The sequence below is a fragment of the Spinacia oleracea genome, chromosome 5 (genome assembly GCF_020520425.1).
Source record: "Spinacia oleracea cultivar Varoflay chromosome 5, BTI_SOV_V1, whole genome shotgun sequence".
Taxonomy (NCBI): Eukaryota; Viridiplantae; Streptophyta; class Magnoliopsida; order Caryophyllales; family Amaranthaceae; genus Spinacia; species Spinacia oleracea.
In genome coordinates, this window is record NC_079491.1 from 22,854,930 (window position 1) to 22,873,335 (window position 18,406).

Consider the following 18,406-nt stretch of genomic DNA (forward strand, 5'->3'; position numbering starts at 1 on the left):
TACTATTATTATACGAAGAAAAACTAATAATTTTATAGATAGTCTATAAATTTGTGGCCCTAAATTTTAGGTAGCACATGGCCTGTAAAATGTTTAAAACGAGCCTGGTCTACTTTGCATTTTCTCAATAGTAGCCAATTATTTTTTCTTATTATCGTTGGTAGCCTCTTGTAAGTGTTTATTATCAATAATGATATTCAAACTAACCATGGTTAACTAAAAGAGTAAAACATGGTCATAAATTGTTATAGCTCACAAAGGAATATGGACATCTACATTATATTATGAGAAAAAAAATTAGTTAAGAGGATCAAAGAAACAATATAACTTAAACAAAATATTGTGTTAAAAGTGTTGTTGCATAAAAGTTTATTTAATTATATATAAAAATTATAAAATACTACGTGTACGTTTGAGGTGTTTGTCGGAAAAAAGGAACTTGTTACTGACTAATCTCTTTTAAAATTCTGTAAAAGACACATAAAAAAAAATGCATAGAAAAAAATCAGAATAGAAAATATGTGGGCAATTATTTGGAGGATTAGGGCATAAATTCATTCAAAAGATCTTCAAAGATTAAGTCTTCAACCTCTAGTCCAACACATTCAGCATCAAATTGAAGATTCATCCATCCATCATACTTAGCAAGATCTCGTGTTGTAATATTATCTAAAGAGGGATCAAAATCGGGCTTAGAACAACACATATACCAATTGATACCACTCCAAACCTCCTCTAATACATAGTGTCCCTTAGGCATCGGATGCTTTCGAGAGCATGAGGACAAAGGTGATGACCAATATGATACTGATCTTTCGTAGATGGATAATAGTACCTCATTAATCATATCAAATAAAAGTAAGTGGCTACTTTGTTTATCATCTTTAAAGTTTGAACAATCTAGATCGAGCAATGAACAACTTTCTAATTCAACAAACACACAAGGGTCCACTGGTTGATCAGAAGAGTACCATGTTCCAAGAAGTTGGGTTCCCAAATAACCCGAAAGTTCTAAGATGTTTCTAACATACTTAAATTCTTCTATTTCATAATCACTGACTCGTATATGGTGATGATTTGGAGGTATAAAGTGCATAAGCCTCTTTTCTTCATCTTCAACAATGTTTTCTCCATTTTCATCAACTTTTATATAAGATCCCCAAGGTGAATCCATAAAAAAGTCCTCTTGTTGCGCTAATTCAGAATCTGCTTAAGTCATATTAAGAGATCGAATTTGTCGTAATACATAAAATATGAGTAGACCGTGTAATACTAGATATGTTAAACGAAAGCTATTTGAAGAAATCAATCATTTCTTAAGAAACAAAACAATCTAAGGTTCACTTTAGTATATATAATATAATAGTTTAGCCTTACAAGAAACTATAAAAACACAGCAAGAATCTATAATTGAAGAAATTAACTTAATTTATATAAACTATTTTGTATCTAGCTTGAAATGCAGTGCACACGATTAAATTTAATTCAATTCGTTTTTATTATGTTGTCTATGTAATATAAGAGAGTATACAATTTTTTTGAAACAACAAAAAATGATGAGTTTGGAGTATGGAGAAATTTAAAATGGATGAGAAAAGACATGAAATTATTGTATATGACATATAAGAAAGATAAGACAATCATAGGTAAAGAGGTAGAGATGAAAAGGTATAAATGATATTAAAAAAATCAAGTAATGGACACACGAAAACATGATAATATGCAAATATTATTCTTGTAAAATATGAATATAGATATCAATAATCATTTGTTTTATGTATTCTTTAATTTTTCATGTTGATTGATAAGAGTGTCAAATGGAATATATATATATGTGATATACACATAGTAAAATTTTCATTCTATTGTGAAATTGTAGGTATTTAAATTACTTACTTTATTAAATTAAAAAGTTTAATAAGTCATATTTTAAAAACTAAATAGATGAAAATGAAACAAACAAGTTACCTTCCAATAGTATCTCTTTATTTTCGTTGGAGTCCATTTGCTGATGAGATTCAACGGATGTTATTGAGGGACAAGGAGTGACTATGATTCTACCATTGTCATCACAAATGGCTACTCCATGAGCATTTGTGGTTTCAATATATGTGCCATCGTGGTCAGCTTTGGTATTTTCTTCATGAATATCAACCAATGAAAAGCCTTCTACATTGCTAATTTCAACATAGTCATCTAAATCATTAAATATAGGTTCTTTACTTTGATTGAATTGGGTTATAGTTGCAATATTAATACTCAAATCATCATCCCCTTTTCTTTCGCTAAAACTCATCGTTCTCCTACTTGGTAATGTAAATGACATGTTTCCATCTTCATAATCATCTGACGTATCATGAAAATCTGGAGATGAAAACATCCTTCCAAAAACCCTTTTGGATGAATTTTCATTCACGACTCTCAACCTTGATATTTCAGGAGTATTAATTTTCTCCTCTTTACCAATACCCACACTAGTTGCCTCAAATAATTGACAATACTTATCTAGAGACTCGTCAAGGGAAGATGATCTTTTTTTATGAGATTTTCGCTCCTTATTTGAAGAATCACTGTCGCATATACTAACACAAGGACTTTCTTTCATACTTTGTTCGTAAACTTTATGTCCATAAGGAACTTTATGAAGGATCGCATCCATTGCAATTCGTCTTCTCTCTTTTCTGTTCTCCTTAATCAAATGTTTAATTTTTTGCCTAAGATCTTTAAATCTTCTTCCTACAATCTGACCACTATTTGTGTTTGTGTTGTTTAGGTTTTGTTGCGGTTTATTTTCCACCATGTCTGACTTATCTCTTCTCTTATATGAACCAGAGAAAGAAAAGTCTTTTATACCTGAGGACTCATTAATAGGGAAGGTCCCCAATTTTTCTAAGAATTTCCTTTTGATGGATCTTGTTGCTTGCAATTGCTTTGTTAATAAACCATTTCTTAGAGAAGACCCTGGATCATCTAAAACATTCAAGGAAAACTCTTTATTCATTCCTAATACACATAGAGCATCGAGGAACTCCTTTGAATGATGAAATGATGCACTTGTATCAATTTTCCCCTTAAATGGCAACTCATAATACACAAGAGGTTTATCTACTTGTTTTTCAGGTTGTGTATTCCCTCCTAACCGACATTCTATTTTCATGGAGCTACAAAGATCACATTTTCCATTACTTTCAGTTATATTTTGGCTTGGAATTATATCTTGTTTAGTTTCAAGGCCGATTTCTTCACCTATAATATCCATGTGTTGGTTAGCAAGGGTAGTTCCCTCTAATTCCGAGCCAGTTGGGCAAGTTGAACTTCTTCTGTGACGACCTTTTCTTTTTGTGACTTCTTTGATGATCATTTTGCTAATCCTTAATGCTCGAGAGCTTTTAGGTTGCTTAAATGGCGTTGAAGGGGAACTCTCAGATCGTGGACTTGAGTGGAATGATGAGTTTTTGCCAAAAAGACTCCAACTTGTATTATGTGCTTCAAACTGAAACATTTTTAAATTAAACCAATTACTCTATTTTTTACACATATGCATTTCGTAATTTTTATTATTGTTTATGACCATCTTATATATAAAATATAAACTTCATTCACTGTAAGAGAATCAAAACATTTTAGTAAAGTAAGTGGTGATATAATTTATCTTAACACTTTGCTTCTACTTACTTGGGAATTCTCAATTACCTCTTTACTGTAACATTGGTCATTCTCATTAGCTATAGCTTTTGGGTCACTTCCTGCATCTCAAATCATCAATTTATAGATTAAATATATAATGATCTAAGAAACAAAACTCATACAAATATTAAACTTTCCAATATATATGGTAATAGACAAATTTCTTTAATACGATTAAAATTAAATAGCTTTTCTAGAAATTCTTTATCTCTATACAGAGTATATTGTTATGATCTATTCTAATATTATTTATAAGGCTCAACCTTAAAAGTAATTCTATATTTCACAATTTTGTTAATATGTAAGATATAGATATTCTAATAAAAACGTAAATTTAGAATATAATAGTTTATTTTTTTCAAAAAAGAGTGATGATCTTGTTATTTTGTTCAATTATGAATTAAATAAAACCAATCATTCAAACGGAAAAAAAACATATCAATTAGGAAAGATTTACCTGAAGCATGTCTTTCTTCGTAATGTTTTTTATTGGACAAGACTTTCTTGACATAGTGCCAACGATGGTAGTCAAGGACATGAAACATATGCGCCAGTTTGAAGTTTGTACTTGTTTTGTCATCAGTAGCGTGAATGTTATTTATTTGTCTTGCTTGTGTAAGTTTCCCCATGATATTAGAAATGCTTTACCTTTTCTTTGCGACCTATATTTGCAATCAAATTTCACGATAAAAAACAACGTTATTTAACTGATCTACTTGATGTTATTAAATTTTTATACCTTAATTTTTAGTGTTTCGCATGGTTAGATATTTTCGAAATAGATATGTGAAGAAATGAACTTTATGAGAATACTGAAGACGAATCAACAAATAAGACATGATAATATGAATAGACAATCGAAAATATAGTAAAGTATCATAAATTGTAAAGAACAAGGTAATGTAGATGATTGATCTATTATCCAAATTTTCGTAAAAATATTATCATCTTGAAATGACGCCTTATGTGGATATGTCTAGAATTCTTATATGAAAAATTTAATGGATAAACTCATAAAATAAATAGATTAATAGTATTTTAATCGATTCATGTAAGCGATAAATAATCATGAATTTACTATCATAATTAGAATAACACATTCCTCTAAAAATATTTAAAACATGTAATTCTAAATTTCAGAACGATAACTTAAATTATTATTCTCAGATTTACTCACATAGATCAAAATATGAAATGAAGAATATGCATAGAAACATAAATTACAATATCTTACCTATGTGAAGATTGAACGCTTATTCAAAAATTAATATTAGTATTACCATATAAATCTGCAATGGTAAAATTAAGAAATTTTGTGGATGATAAAAAAATCATAAGAAATCTTAGTTATATTCTGGTTATGACACTTTTCAAATCTAATAAAGAACATGCAAAAAATTAGTTTTAAGTTTTAGTTTCCTTCCGTTTTCTATTTTTCTCCTCTTCTTAGCTTTTTTTAACTTCTCATCTTTTTAATGTGTAAATTGTTTAATTTTTTAATTTTTTTGGTAAGTAGTAGAAATTTATTTATTACCAAAAGGAAAAAAGTGTCCAAAATATATACAAACTACAACAAAAGACGATTAGGTCAGGCAACCATACACAAAAGCACAGAAAGAAGCCAAGAAGCACCAACGATAAAAAGCCATCAAGGAAGAACAACAAATAGTTTCTTCGTACTATAACACCTAATGTAAATCATAACTAGAATTTGTCTCACAATATCTACGTCCAACCTCTAATTAGTCTACTGAAAGTTCAGCATGATCCTCCATCCTCCTTTGCACACCAAGCCACTTACGTAATACTACTCCATACCCTACTAGAAAATTCACACACGAAGAACAAATGAGAAATAATCTAATTGTCCTTATTACACAAACAACATAGTTGGTTACAATGCAATCCAATTTTAAGTAAATTGGCACATGTACTCAATCTACTTAAACTGTCTAGCCAAGAAATAAATATGCACTTGGGAGGAGCAAGGTTAATTTTCATATAACATCTACCTCCATTGGACGCTAGTACCACCACTTCTCAACTCTTTATTATACTCACTATAGAAAATTGTTGTTGACGAAGCATACTAATCCCACAAGCAACATAATATATCATGTTTGAAATGAAAATTTATAATATGGTACCATATAAACTAACAAATGGTTTAATATTATATTGAGAATTTTCACATCTTTAAGCATTTTTACCCGAAAAAGCTCTGAATTAAGTTATTTGGACCACAAAAATACTACTCCCTCAGTCCCTTAATACTCGACCTGTTTTGACCGGACACGCTTGTCAATGCACAACTTTGACCACCAACTTCTTTAACTACATATTATAAAAACTTATAAAAATATTAATATTTTAAAAATATATATTAAGATTAAGCCAACAATATATTATATACTAACATTTATTTTCATATACTAGATATAAAATAGGCTCAGAGTGAATTAGGTGAATAGTGCAAAAAGTCAAACCGGATTGAGTATTAAAGGACGGAGAGTAGAACAATACTCTTGGATTTTGGTTGTGAAATCTCCCAATCAGTGCTTTTCTTCCCTTATTTGTACATCACGCAAATTAATTGTCACTTCCTCTTTTTTCCCATCTTTTTGTCAAGTAAATTAGCTAATTTGTTATTTTAACTCCAATGATTAATCTTAGTAGCTTGAAACTTTTGCAAATTGCAAGCAAATCCTAGCTACAATCATTGAAGATGCTCTAAATGGCTCTTTGTACACAAAAAAAAAAAAAATGATAGCCTCACTCGTTGTTATAGAGTACCAAGCACTCTAAAAACTACACAAAAAATAGTAAATTTGTAATCTCTTGTTTGAAATACCCAAAGAGCGACCACAAATTCTTATTTACAAGGGGTGTACAATAAATTTTGTACACCGGAGTAAAAGTTAATTCAAAATGCTTAAAAGTTAAACTTATATTGTAAAAGTTATCTATTTTTTAGTGATTAATTTTTTCATTTTAGTAAAACTTATTTCTTCAAGATCACTACTAATGTATAAAATTCATTATTTAACCCTTTAAAATGTTTATCTATCAACTTTTTTTATACTAATATAAAAGTTAATCAAAAACAAGTTAAAGTTATAAAAAAAATAGGTAAAAGTTATCTTGGTGTACAACAAATTTATGTGCGCGCAAGACCTTTTGAAGATCGACCTAATAATCTATTCGTTACAACTGATATACAAGTGAGAAACAAAACCGGCATTTGTTGTCATGTTTACCAATGTTGTTACCACTCTGTTTGCAAGTAAATCATCCATCCAAGTATGAAATCTCTATATCAAGCTTGTGTGAAATCCATGTTGAGACACGAAGGATTACATGGAAATGGGCAATCAATTTGCTTTGTCTGTTCCCTGTTGAAATACCAGTCACCTGCATTCTCTGCAATTGTCTTTTCAACGTGACAGACATAAAAATACCAACATTACTCCATTTTATTTGGAAACAAACACCCATTTTAAGCTGTAAACTACGCAGTTCGTAAAAATATGTAGATGAATGAATTTTCAGTTACCTTATTGTTGAGTTTCGGAGAATTGGGCCCATGCCATGTTGCCATCCAAGTTTGACAGTGAATGAAGCAAGAATTGATGAACATTCCTCTTTCTTTCTTCTTCTTAAATTCACCCAGTGCATTTAGCAAAGAGTTCCGGAAACCTGTGCACATTTACAATATAATCCGTAATAACATAAACATGGACATATTATCATAATTCACATAAGTATTAAACAAATTCACAAGTTTCTGGCTGTAACAAATGCTTCCCCCAGTTCCAAATTAGCATGAATTTAGGTGGGGATTCTCCTTTTCTTAGTATGACATACACCCTGCATTCCCAAGTAACAGTCACTTTCTCTTTTTAAGAACCAACTTTGACCGTTGGTTTATTCATGAAAATCAGAAATAAAAAATATGCTCTGTACTAAATACTGATTTATACATAACAGGTGATAAAAGTGATAAATCAATATCTATATGACAGTTTATCTCTGAAAGCAGTATACAAAGAAAAATATTGTCAATCCACTACCAACATAGTGGAATTAAAAGGGGCAGAAGAAATCAGGGTGAAAGGGAAAAAGGTAAGTTTTTTATGTTAGGTTTAAATTAGTAGATAATTTTTGGAAAAACGGAAGGAATTAGCAGCAAAGGTTTCTGAGAAGAAATTTTAATTCACTTGATACAAAAACTGAAAACCTTCAAGATCATTATAATTGCCTGATTGGTAAAATAAACCACATAACAGAAATGCTTTCTCTACCCTCTGTTTCCTTTCCAATCAACCCATCTTTGAAATCCAGCATCCTGCTAGGTTTTATTGCTTGAAGTTCTTCACATGAAAAGATGTGGAGCTCTTGAAATGCTTGCTGCAGCAAGCATGATGGTACGGCGGAATAACAACAAAGGAACTGCTGGTTCAAGTAAGATTTTGAGGTAATAATACGAAGGAAATCTTAGAACTTTAGAAGTAAGCTCTTATCAAGTATCTAACAGAAGACTGGGCTCTTGAGAGAAAAGAAAACTATGGAACTCCTAGGAATAGAACCATCATCCAGCTATTAATTAAGATTTAAGAGTTTCATAGGCCAGCAACTTTCAATAGAAATTGTCACTACCTTGTAATATGTCCATTTGATGTGAACTACAATTCTGAATATTAAGTCTGCATCTTCGCCATTCATCAGGGAGGTCTGATGCAGCTGGTACCAAGACATGCTGTATCTGAAAATAGTCTAACAAGTCATCATCAACCACAACGGAATAATTATATGCATGTGATAATTTTTGAATGAGAAAGTTACCTGCCAAAAATCATATGCTGGATTTACAAGAAATAATGGAGTTTTTATGCTTTCAACGATTTGTTGAGGGAAGAAACACTGAAATGTCAAACAATAATAAGCAGTTGTTGAAACATGATGGTACTGTATGTAGTAGTCAAGTCAGAAAAGTTCCTCGAATCAGTTAAAATAACTGTTAAAGGTGAAGGAAGATTACCAAGGACGGGCTCATTTTGGCAACACAATCTCTAGGCAAAGATTTGGCTGCACCCTGATAATTGATAAACAACACTAAGATCCATCAATAATCAGTCTTTTGGACTTTTAACATAATATATACTTGGTAACTTTGCAGATTAAGAACATATATTTTCATATTGAATTATGCTCCAAAAATATTAGAAGAAATGATACAGTAAATTTTCTCAACAACTTTACAAAATTACAAATATACTTTTCTCATATGCACATATAATTAAAGACAGAAAAGTCCTACATGAAGATTAACCACATTCTTATAAAACAATTGCATAGTGTGCCTTCCATTGACATCCTTCCTGAAATAGCAGCAGCAGCAACAGATCAAACAAGAAGATCAAAATCTGTGTATTAAAAAAAATAAAAAGAAATTTGCATGAATCTTATAAGACCAGGTTTCCAAACAAAAAGCCTTGAAGGTTCGTCACAGATTCCTTGTTACTTTCAATATACAGTATAACACTAGACCATATAATCTGATGAGCACCCTCAATTTTCAGAGCGAATGAACCTTTTCACCTGGCATGGTCTGAAATTAAATTGATGAAGGCCGTGACAACCACCCACCATACTCTAACGGCCTGTTTGGAAGGCGGCTACAAATGGTGATGACGGTAATGGTTTATAACTCCATACAGTTTTGCAAATAACGTCGCATGCCAATATCGTTGGTCTTACACAACCCCAGACATCTCTTATTCTTCGTTAATTTCCATTACATAACCACTTTAGAGGTGGTACAAAAAATTTATGAACAAATGCACATGTTTTTCAAACAAACATCCCCATGGATAATGATATGTGATTTACTAAGGACTTTGCAAAAGAGTTAACGACCATTACCTTCATTTACTACCGCCTAACAAACGGCCCATTAGTGCTTCTCACAAACAACGGTTGAAACTGATGTAATCTTGCTCAACGCACAACCGGATCGGACCTTGGATGAAACTAAGTCATACCCAAGCCGAATAAAGTTTAGTCTCGCTCATTTCTGTTCTTTCATATTTTTTCTTGTAATTTTAGTTTTTTGTTTCCTATAATTTCATGCTATCCTCAAACTATTTTAGATTTTAGAAGGAAAAAACTACAGCAATTTGCTGGACATTTCATGTAATTTAGCTAAACCACTAACAACTAGCATCCAAGCACACCAAGTACCAACACTAACTCTACTTGAAACGCTCACGTTTACACTTACCGAAAACTTGATGAGCAGGCCCAAAACTACCCAAATACACAGGGAAAATCTTGAATAAACAAAGACGCAGACACAAAGTGACAATAACCCCGTACTGAAGCATAACAAAACTTAAAATAAACTAGAAAGAGAACAAAAAACAAAAGAATTTTCAAGAGGACAAAACACAACTTCCTTTTATTTGATAAACTTGCAATGTTCCTTCTTTCACTTCCCACCCCGAAATAGAAAGAGAGAGAAAAAAAACACAAATACAAGCACCCTACTATATGTGACTTGCAAGTTGCAACCGTGCAGCACCAACAGAAGTGGAGAGGACCCTATACTCAAATATTTCCAATAATGATAGCCCTTACGTCTTCATCAACTAGCAGCTTAAAAATCAACCTACAATCTTTATTAATACTCAAACCCTAGATATTCAACATTCTTTAAACATCTTTAATGCGTGTGACATTGCAACACTAAGAACCTCGGTTAATCAAACTTCTAAAGAATTTTGCAAGGCCTTCGGAAAGAATAGAGGTTGCTTTTGTTGAAAGACAAATATAAACATTGACCTCCATATAGGAAGATATCAAGGATTCAATGATCAGCAGTACGGGAAGAATATAAACATAAGAGAAACTCAAAACACAGTATAATGATGTCCAGCATAACAAGAGGAAAAAACATGCTCCGAACCCATCTCGCCCACACCACAAAATGTTTCATGGGTATTTTTTTACTTGAGACGCTTAAGAGATGTTTTCTCAAAATCGAGGTAGTGAAAAAATCATACTCATCCAGGAAAAAACTTGCATCAGCAAGACACTTCACAGTAGCAGTCTTCGGCAACTTAGCACGAAAGTCGTCACAGTGTATCATAGTGGCGAGCCCACCGGCGGAGCATCCTGAAAGAAGAGCCTTTGAGATTATCAGATGAAACAGTAAGAAACTATTGTTTCTCAATTTTGATTTTGAAGCTCTCTGGTCTCTGAGAATATGGCTTTGTACTTTGTAGCGCTCAAAACTGACTGGGAGGATAAGTAATCGGTGAGCAAACTCACTAAGGGCTTCTCTGAGTAAAAGAACTGTGGTCATTGCATTTAACTATTTAAGGAATATCAAGGGACCCAGTGAGAGGTTGGACAATAAAGGATGGTTGGAAGGTCCTCTCCACCCTTTTCTTTTCTTTTGTCATTTGGTAGTTCCCCCAAAAGTTAAAAAAAATGAATAAATAGAAAAATGAGGCAAGTGTTTTGGTCCCATTTGATACCAAGAAAATTTACTGAATAATTAAGAAATGAATTCCATAGCTTTACACTCAATTACTCAACCATTTGGCAAGAAACAAAATAGACGTGAAAGTGTGTAGCCCGAAGATCTCATATTTCACATATTACAAGAAATCTAGAGTACCTGTCCAGCATTTGACATTCCCTTAGCTAGAAGTTCATCCATTACTGCTTTCCATATGAGCTGACCTCTGAAGAAAAGATATGTTCCATTCTAAAGAGTTTCCATTAAAAAGTAAGTGATAAATAATAACATAATCATTTTGTAATTGAACAATACAATCAATCATCAAACAGTTTAACCAGATCATTTTGACTTACATGAAACTCATTTTCCGAGTGCCCCGCAAAAGATGAACCATCACAATAACGTATTTTGACTTTGTTCCAGTTGAAGAAATCTAGAAATCCCCCAAAACAGTTACTTCAGGGTGAAAACGATAACATTGAACTACACATGGAAATACTTAGATATGACAATAAGGTTACTCACTAGGATGACCCACAAAAAACTGAAAAAGTGTGACAGACAAATGAAAATGAAATATAAAGACAGAAAATTGACAGTGCAGCCAATTAAAATAGCAGGCAATTATTTCACAATTCACAAAATGATGGATTTTCACCTATAGATTTTTAATTAGGGGTCACCTGGAATGAGAGTAAAAGAGGGGGAATGATTGAAGGAGTAATAATTCTGGCACTTTTAATGTTTGGATTGAGGGAGAAATTCATGGAGATTCTTCCCCTTATTTAGGGGGTAAATAATTCCCCTAGCCCCCCTAGGGTGATAATTTCTAGGATAATACTTCCTCCTCCTCTCTCTCATCTCAGTCGTTTTCTCTCTTCACCATTATCTAACTTTTCCACAACAACCACCTCCACCAGTTTTTCGCTGCCGCCATTGCCATCATCTACTGCCGCGGCGCGTCATAATTGCCAGCTTGTCGCCGTTGTCATCAACACCCTGCCACTGCCGTCATCAACACCCGTTGACGACGCCATTTTAACATCCATCATCACCACCAATTTGTAATTGTCGCTGCCATCAATTCATGATCATCAAGGGCACTCGTTTAGGCCCTCAATTCACTAAATTATAAATTGGATTTGTCAATCACAACCTCCATCACCACCTACAACCCTCCGTTGTTTTTTCATTCAAATTGAGTTTTGTAGATGTACACAATTTTGTGAGGAAATTAGGAAAACAATTTCTACCATTGAGATTAGACTCGAAACTCGTGCTTATTAATGTCACTAGCATCCGAAAACACTAATTTTGTGGTGGTCGCCGCCGGTTTCACCGCCATGCATGGTGGTGCTTATTTGTAACATCCGTTGTTGAAGATAGAGGTTGAGGCAGTGAGCTTTTTAATGTCTTGTTACGGGAGTAATGATTACTTGAGTAATGAGCCAAACCTTAGAAATGAACAATTATCCTCTAAATAATTTACCCAGTACCATCTACTCCCTCATTTATCCCCCCTTTAAAATGTTGCAACCCCTTAGTTATCAGCATGTAACATCAAAATGGAGCCATGACCATTCATCCAAACCACAACTGGATCAGTTCAACTTATCTAAACAAAAGTATTCATTGGTAAAGGTAACTAGAAAATGATCTCATAGATTCAAAAGCTAATCAAAGTTAAAGATATATGTTTGTTACACAAGCATTATTAGTAGTTGTAACAACTTGCATCAGACAATGTTTTTCCTTTTCAGGGTAGCTATTAAATTCAACTTCTTGGCGAGGAATTATTGGATGAACATCACAAAGATACTAGAGTAAGAAAGAGCTAACTGTGACTGGGTGTAGTTCATAGAGATCTAATATCAACTTACAAAGGGAAAGTCTAATTCTTGTAAAAAGGGAAAGAAACCTAGAAAGAGATTGTGGGGACAGGAAACAAAGATAGGGAAAGTGATTATTGGTTTGATTTGGGAAATGACAATTGTACCCCCGTCATGGCACCATCACAAAATTCATCTCTGGCCAGCCATTTTCGCAAGGAAGAGATACCATCATCATTGTTGTCAAGTTATCTTTTTTTCTCTCTTCGCCAAGAACGCCGAATTGGCCTGTGGTGGTCCAATTTGATCAACCAAGACTATTTTTGAAGACTTGGAAGTTGAATTCAAGAACCCAATACGTAAACTGCTGAGGTTTTTCGCCTCTGATATGTGAAAGTTCAGATCCAATTTTGTTCTCTTTTTCTACTTGTGCAGTGGGTGATTGAGATGGCAGTGACTTCAAAAGTGATTGTGGTTAATTCTGACAGGCAACTTTGGTGGACGATGGAGTTGATGCAGCCACTTTTTCCAGGATGTGGTGGTTTCAGTCGTTTGTGCTTGGGATTGTTGGAAGACAGACTTCTACTGTAGTAGGGCAAGGTTGGTTTTGGTGGGAAGATAGACTGCTCTTGGTAATGAGATGGTGGGCGTGGTTGGGAGGAGGAGATGGGTAACATAGGGCAGCAATGGTGGTGAACTTCATGGAAAGGCTAGGGCTGGTGGTGGTAATTGATGGTGGTTTGGTGAATTGGTTTTTTTTTTTGGTGCGAATGAGCCACAAGGGCAATATAAATTACAAGTGGGGGCGGGGGAATTCGAACCTGAGACCTATTGTTCACAGGCCCTCAGTCTTAACCACTAGGCCAAGACATCATTGGTGGTTTGGTTTGGTGAATTGGTGGTAGTGTGCTGTGGTGAGTGACTAATCAGGTTAAGAAACAAAACTCAATTAGAGGTTAATCCAAACCTTGGAGGGTGAGTAGAGAAATCAAACTAACGTAATTGGGTATGTCCATCTGAAGTGAAAAAAGGACAGAGAAATAACAGCAAACTAAAGTTACAAAAACACTAACAATGAGAAGGTAGGATATTCCCTTCCCCTTTTTAGGGTTTGGACGACCCCTTACATCATAAAGAGTAGGATATTTCATCCCTTTAATGCATCACAACACTTAAAAAACAGATAACGGAGATCCAATATACTTTATTAATTAAAAGTTTGAAAGATTCAAAACATGATACCAGGATTCTCTGCTGGGTCATGACTCAAAATTCCAGAAAATTGAACTTGTTCCATGAAGTTTGAGGAACCTAATGCTGTTGCTTTCCTAAGTGCACATGTTGCTACTGAATCACACCAACCTCCACCCTATAAGATAAAAGTTAAAGAAAATAAAAAACAAAAGAAAAGAAAAGAAAATTAGGATAATAGTCAAATCATCAAAGAACACAAATAGGCATGACCACAACCTCTACCATAAAAGAGTAAAGGAAAAGAATGAAGCAATAGCCCAATATACAGTCCATCGAGGTTGGATAAAGTACCTTAGTTACAAAAGGTGCAAGGCGAACCAAGGCGCAAAAGTCCCTGGAGCCTAGGCACAAGGCACGCGCCTTTCGTAGGTAAGGCGCACAATTTTTAAAAAAAATTGTAGTATTTTTTTCTGTAAATATCAAAATAATATTATTTGTCACAAACGGGTAAAATAGTAATTATAGTAAAATTAAAAGCCTTTTTGAAAAGGAAACAAAAAGCAAAAGGGGACTAATTAAGGGGACTAAGAAGGTACAAATAACTTTTTAGTCATTAACTCTATATTTAGATTCTCAAGAAGTGTGCCACACCTGACATAAAACAATTACATTAAAATAAATAAAAGGCATGGGTTTACATGACATGACGGTTGTCTGACCCAAAGATATACTTAAAAAAAAAAGGGGGAAATTTTGGGGTTTTTTCTCTCTTCCTTTCATTATAGTAAATGGCTCCCCTAAAAAAAACTATAACTTGTCAGAAATTGGGGACTTATACCTGCGTCTTGAACCTGTGAAAAGGCGCATAAGGAGTTGATCCTTGAGCCTTCGATAAGGCGCATAAGGCACACCACATTAGAACGTTTTTTCTGTTACACCGTTCTTTTGTACAAATTGGCCCAAAATAGTTTAGTACTTAGTTATGTAGTTTATGAAACATGATATTTTGAATTGAGGATTGTTTGTGCTGCTTTTTTTTTGTTAGATAAGATATGCAATCTAAGTGAAGGTGGACCAAGTCTAACGTGAGCTGCTATAGGTTAAGGATCTTGGGAAAATCATGTTCATTGGTTGTTTTCAGCTTGTTTTGTGCTGTCCTTATTTCCTGTTAGTCCAAATTTTGCTGCATGTGGTTGGCATTTCAGTCCACTTTAATTTACTTCTCTTGCTATGCAGTTTCGTTCAAGTTTGTAATTTTTTTAAATAGTGTTGATTAACAAATTAATATTTCCCTCCTGAAAAAAAAAAAACATTCTCTGAATATATTTCTGGTAATGAGTATTGGCGCTCCGAGCAACTTGTGATTATGTTGCAGTCAGCACAAAATCCGTTAGCTGCCACTTTCTACCAAGAAGACATATTATGTTTTAATCTGTATATAAGATTGGGTAGTCTTTTAACCTTTCTCTTCAACACATTATGTAATACTTAGTGTTTTCTTGTTTATATAAATCTAAAGGTGGAAATCCAATTTTATCATACAAAAATTTGTTGTGATTTAATAAGTTCATTAATAGTTCATACAGTGATGACCTCAATTAATAAATTTGGCCCTTGACAAATCCAAATTGTAATTTTGATAGAATTTCAAATCTTTCTGGCAGCAGATATAACTTGGCTTGATAATGAACTAATGATGACTGGTGGTATGGTCACTACTTGCCACAACTATGGATGTGGCTAGTTGGCAATTCTACCTACCGGAGTTCCTTCCTTGCCACGACACGGGGGTTCCCGTGGAAAAGTTATCAATTTCCGCCAAGACCTCATTTTTCCTGTGCTGAGTACATAGCCACGATTACTTGTGCCACAGGCCCACAGGAGTCTCTGGGTTGCCCATTGCTAAATAGTGTACCAACTGAAATTTTACACATGTGCCATGCTTAGAGAAACGTGGCACAAGTGACTATTTGTAGTAGTCGACCAATTAAGTAATGCTCCATGCCTCCGACCAATCACTTGAAACACAAGATATGAGCCTAATAAACCCATCAAACATGGTCTATTTAATATAGGGTCTTACTCTCTAACAATATAGGGTCATACTCTCCCATAGGCTACCTTAGAGAGCAGAACCAGATTAATACCACACTGTCCACTAGATTGCCACTCTAGTCCTCAAGGCCATTTGTGACTGATGATTCTGAACTCTTCTTCACCAAACACACAGCCAAAGGATCAAGATTATAATTATTCTTCCATAAACTCATGATTTATGAACCTCAAGTGCTTAATTCCCTCCTGATTTCATTCCATGAGGCATTCGTTCAGAAACTTTACTACCCCTCACATCAGAAAACAACTCCAATCCTGAGCAGCATACTCATGACTCATCTACCATAACCCCAGATTGTCTATGCAAAAACCTTATAAGGTTACCAGGTTCACTTTCCAGCTAAATTCCGGGTCTCACTATGTTCAACTACGTTGAGATATGAAAACTTAGTGAAGTGAACGTCGTGTCAAACCCGTGGAATAAGCAGTACTGAACGGGTGATTCCAAATCAATAATTATTATTGATGAATAGTAAACAAATAGATGTTCAAGATATACATTTAAACTCAAATTTTATCATTTAAGCTCAAATTTTATTCATTTAATTCATTTTTTTTGTTTTTTTTTTATTTCCACCTTTATTTAATTTTTCTTACCGATTTAATTACGAAAAATGTCATGTTACTTGCACTATTTACAAATCACAGTTATTGATAAATGCATTTCTGTACTGAAGAGCTATAAACAAAACCTGGGAATCCATCTCTAAAAAAGGGGTGATTTCAAATCAATAACGGTATTGAAGAACAGTACACATCACATGGCATAATCGTAAATAAATAGACTTCATTCACTTCAAATTTTGTTCTTTTAATCTCACATTTTATTCATTTAACTTCAAATTATATTCATTAAACCTCAAACTTTATTCATTTAATTCACTTTTTTCGTTTCTTTTTATTCCAGCTTCTTTCTAGTTTTCCTACCGATTTAGTTATGAAAATGCCATGTTATTTGCACTATTCACAAATCACAGTTATTAATATATACTTTTCCCTTACAAAGTCCTCTTTCACCTCTGTTCATGGTGAGCATTGATAGAATCTATCTATGTCTAGGAAACAATTACAAAACCTATTTCCCTAGATATCGATCGAAAATTCAAAACAATCACAATTCCACATTCACAGGGAAAATCAACCAAATTGAATCCTCAAAATCATTCAGTAGAAATTACAAATCACAACCCCATCAATTAATCAACCAACACTTAACAGTGCTACATGATAAATAACCCAAAAGATAAGACAAAATTAATCCCACCTCAATGTGAAGAACCCATTTGCTGGATCCGGATCCAAATCCCTTCTGAAAATGGTACCCGGGCAAACTCCCATCCAAGCAAACTGCAATTATAATCAAAGAGAACAAAAACATTAGATTAAATTGGAGAATAGATCAAGATTAAGGGAAGATTAAGGGGAGATGAAACTAACATGCTCCTGTTTGTTTGGCATTGCGAAGGAGAGTTAATGGGACATAATCAGAGTTAAGAGTAAAGACATCAGCTTTTTTAGAGGAATTGAAAAGGAAAGAGAAAGAGAAGAGGATGAGTGCTAAGCCAATAGCTGCAGTGATTAGGTCCTTTTTGCTTAATTTTCTCCACCAACTAAGTGTTGATTGTCTTGAGATTGCCATTAATGGAGATTTTAGAAGCTCCAGTCGAGAATGGCAAGCATGTAACGATGCAATTACTAAAGAAAAAATGAACTGTATCAATCCCAACTATTTTCGGTCAACTTCTATTTGGGCTGTGGAGTATTTGGAAAATACGTAATGCTCACATTTTCATACAGTCTCTTGTCTCATCGATAGGAATAGAGCTTTTAGGATATTTACATAATAGAATATGTGTACACATCTGATTCATTGGATGTTAACATTAATAATAATGCTCCTTCGAAGTCTCCGTGTACCACAAAAGTTGTTTGGACGCCTTCGACCCATGGTATTATAAAAATTATAACTTTGATGGGTCAGTCCGCAACAACGCAACTCTGGAACAGCTGGTGTAGTAAATAGGGACCACCTAGGAAACAATATTGTTAGTCAAAC

The 18,406-nt window shown here is 33.7% G+C and overlaps 2 protein-coding genes across 6 annotated transcripts; both read right to left on the reverse strand.

Moving 5' to 3' along the window:
• Positions 1 to 283: 283 nt before the first annotated feature.
• On the reverse strand, positions 284 to 6,563 carry LOC110806098 (uncharacterized). Of its 2 annotated transcripts, none has more exons than XM_056830378.1 (5): positions 4,922 to 6,563; positions 4,145 to 4,349; positions 3,694 to 3,746; positions 1,969 to 3,493; positions 284 to 1,206 (listed from the first exon to the last, which is right to left on the reverse strand). In XM_056830378.1, the coding sequence occupies exons 2-5, from the start codon at positions 4,314 to 4,316 to the stop codon at positions 542 to 544; spliced, it is 2,415 nt and encodes an 804-aa protein (XP_056686356.1). In that variant the 5' UTR covers positions 4,317 to 4,349; positions 4,922 to 6,563; the 3' UTR covers positions 284 to 541. The 2 variants fall into 2 exon arrangements, with proteins under 2 accessions (XP_056686356.1, XP_056686355.1); XM_056830377.1 differs by having other exon boundaries at positions 3,676 to 3,746.
• A 139-nt stretch (positions 6,564 to 6,702) lies between these two features.
• On the reverse strand, positions 6,703 to 18,199 carry LOC110806096 (pectin acetylesterase 5). Of its 4 annotated transcripts, XM_056830382.1 has the most exons (13): positions 17,788 to 17,819; positions 17,615 to 17,697; positions 14,587 to 14,705; positions 14,284 to 14,410; positions 11,566 to 11,645; positions 11,369 to 11,458; positions 10,749 to 10,873; positions 9,005 to 9,065; positions 8,726 to 8,779; positions 8,530 to 8,607; positions 8,344 to 8,449; positions 7,241 to 7,383; positions 6,703 to 7,117 (listed from the first exon to the last, which is right to left on the reverse strand). In XM_056830382.1, exons 4-13 carry the CDS (start codon positions 14,336 to 14,338, stop codon positions 7,004 to 7,006), a joined length of 906 nt encoding a protein of 301 aa, XP_056686360.1. In that variant the 5' UTR covers positions 14,339 to 14,410; positions 14,587 to 14,705; positions 17,615 to 17,697; positions 17,788 to 17,819; the 3' UTR covers positions 6,703 to 7,003. The 4 variants fall into 4 exon arrangements, with proteins under 4 accessions (XP_056686360.1, XP_021867428.1, XP_021867427.1 ...); XM_022011736.2 differs by lacking the exon at positions 14,587 to 14,705 and having other exon boundaries at positions 8,344 to 8,443; positions 17,788 to 18,199; XM_022011735.2 differs by lacking the exon at positions 14,587 to 14,705 and having other exon boundaries at positions 17,788 to 18,179.
• Between the last annotated feature and the right edge of the window lie 207 nt (positions 18,200 to 18,406).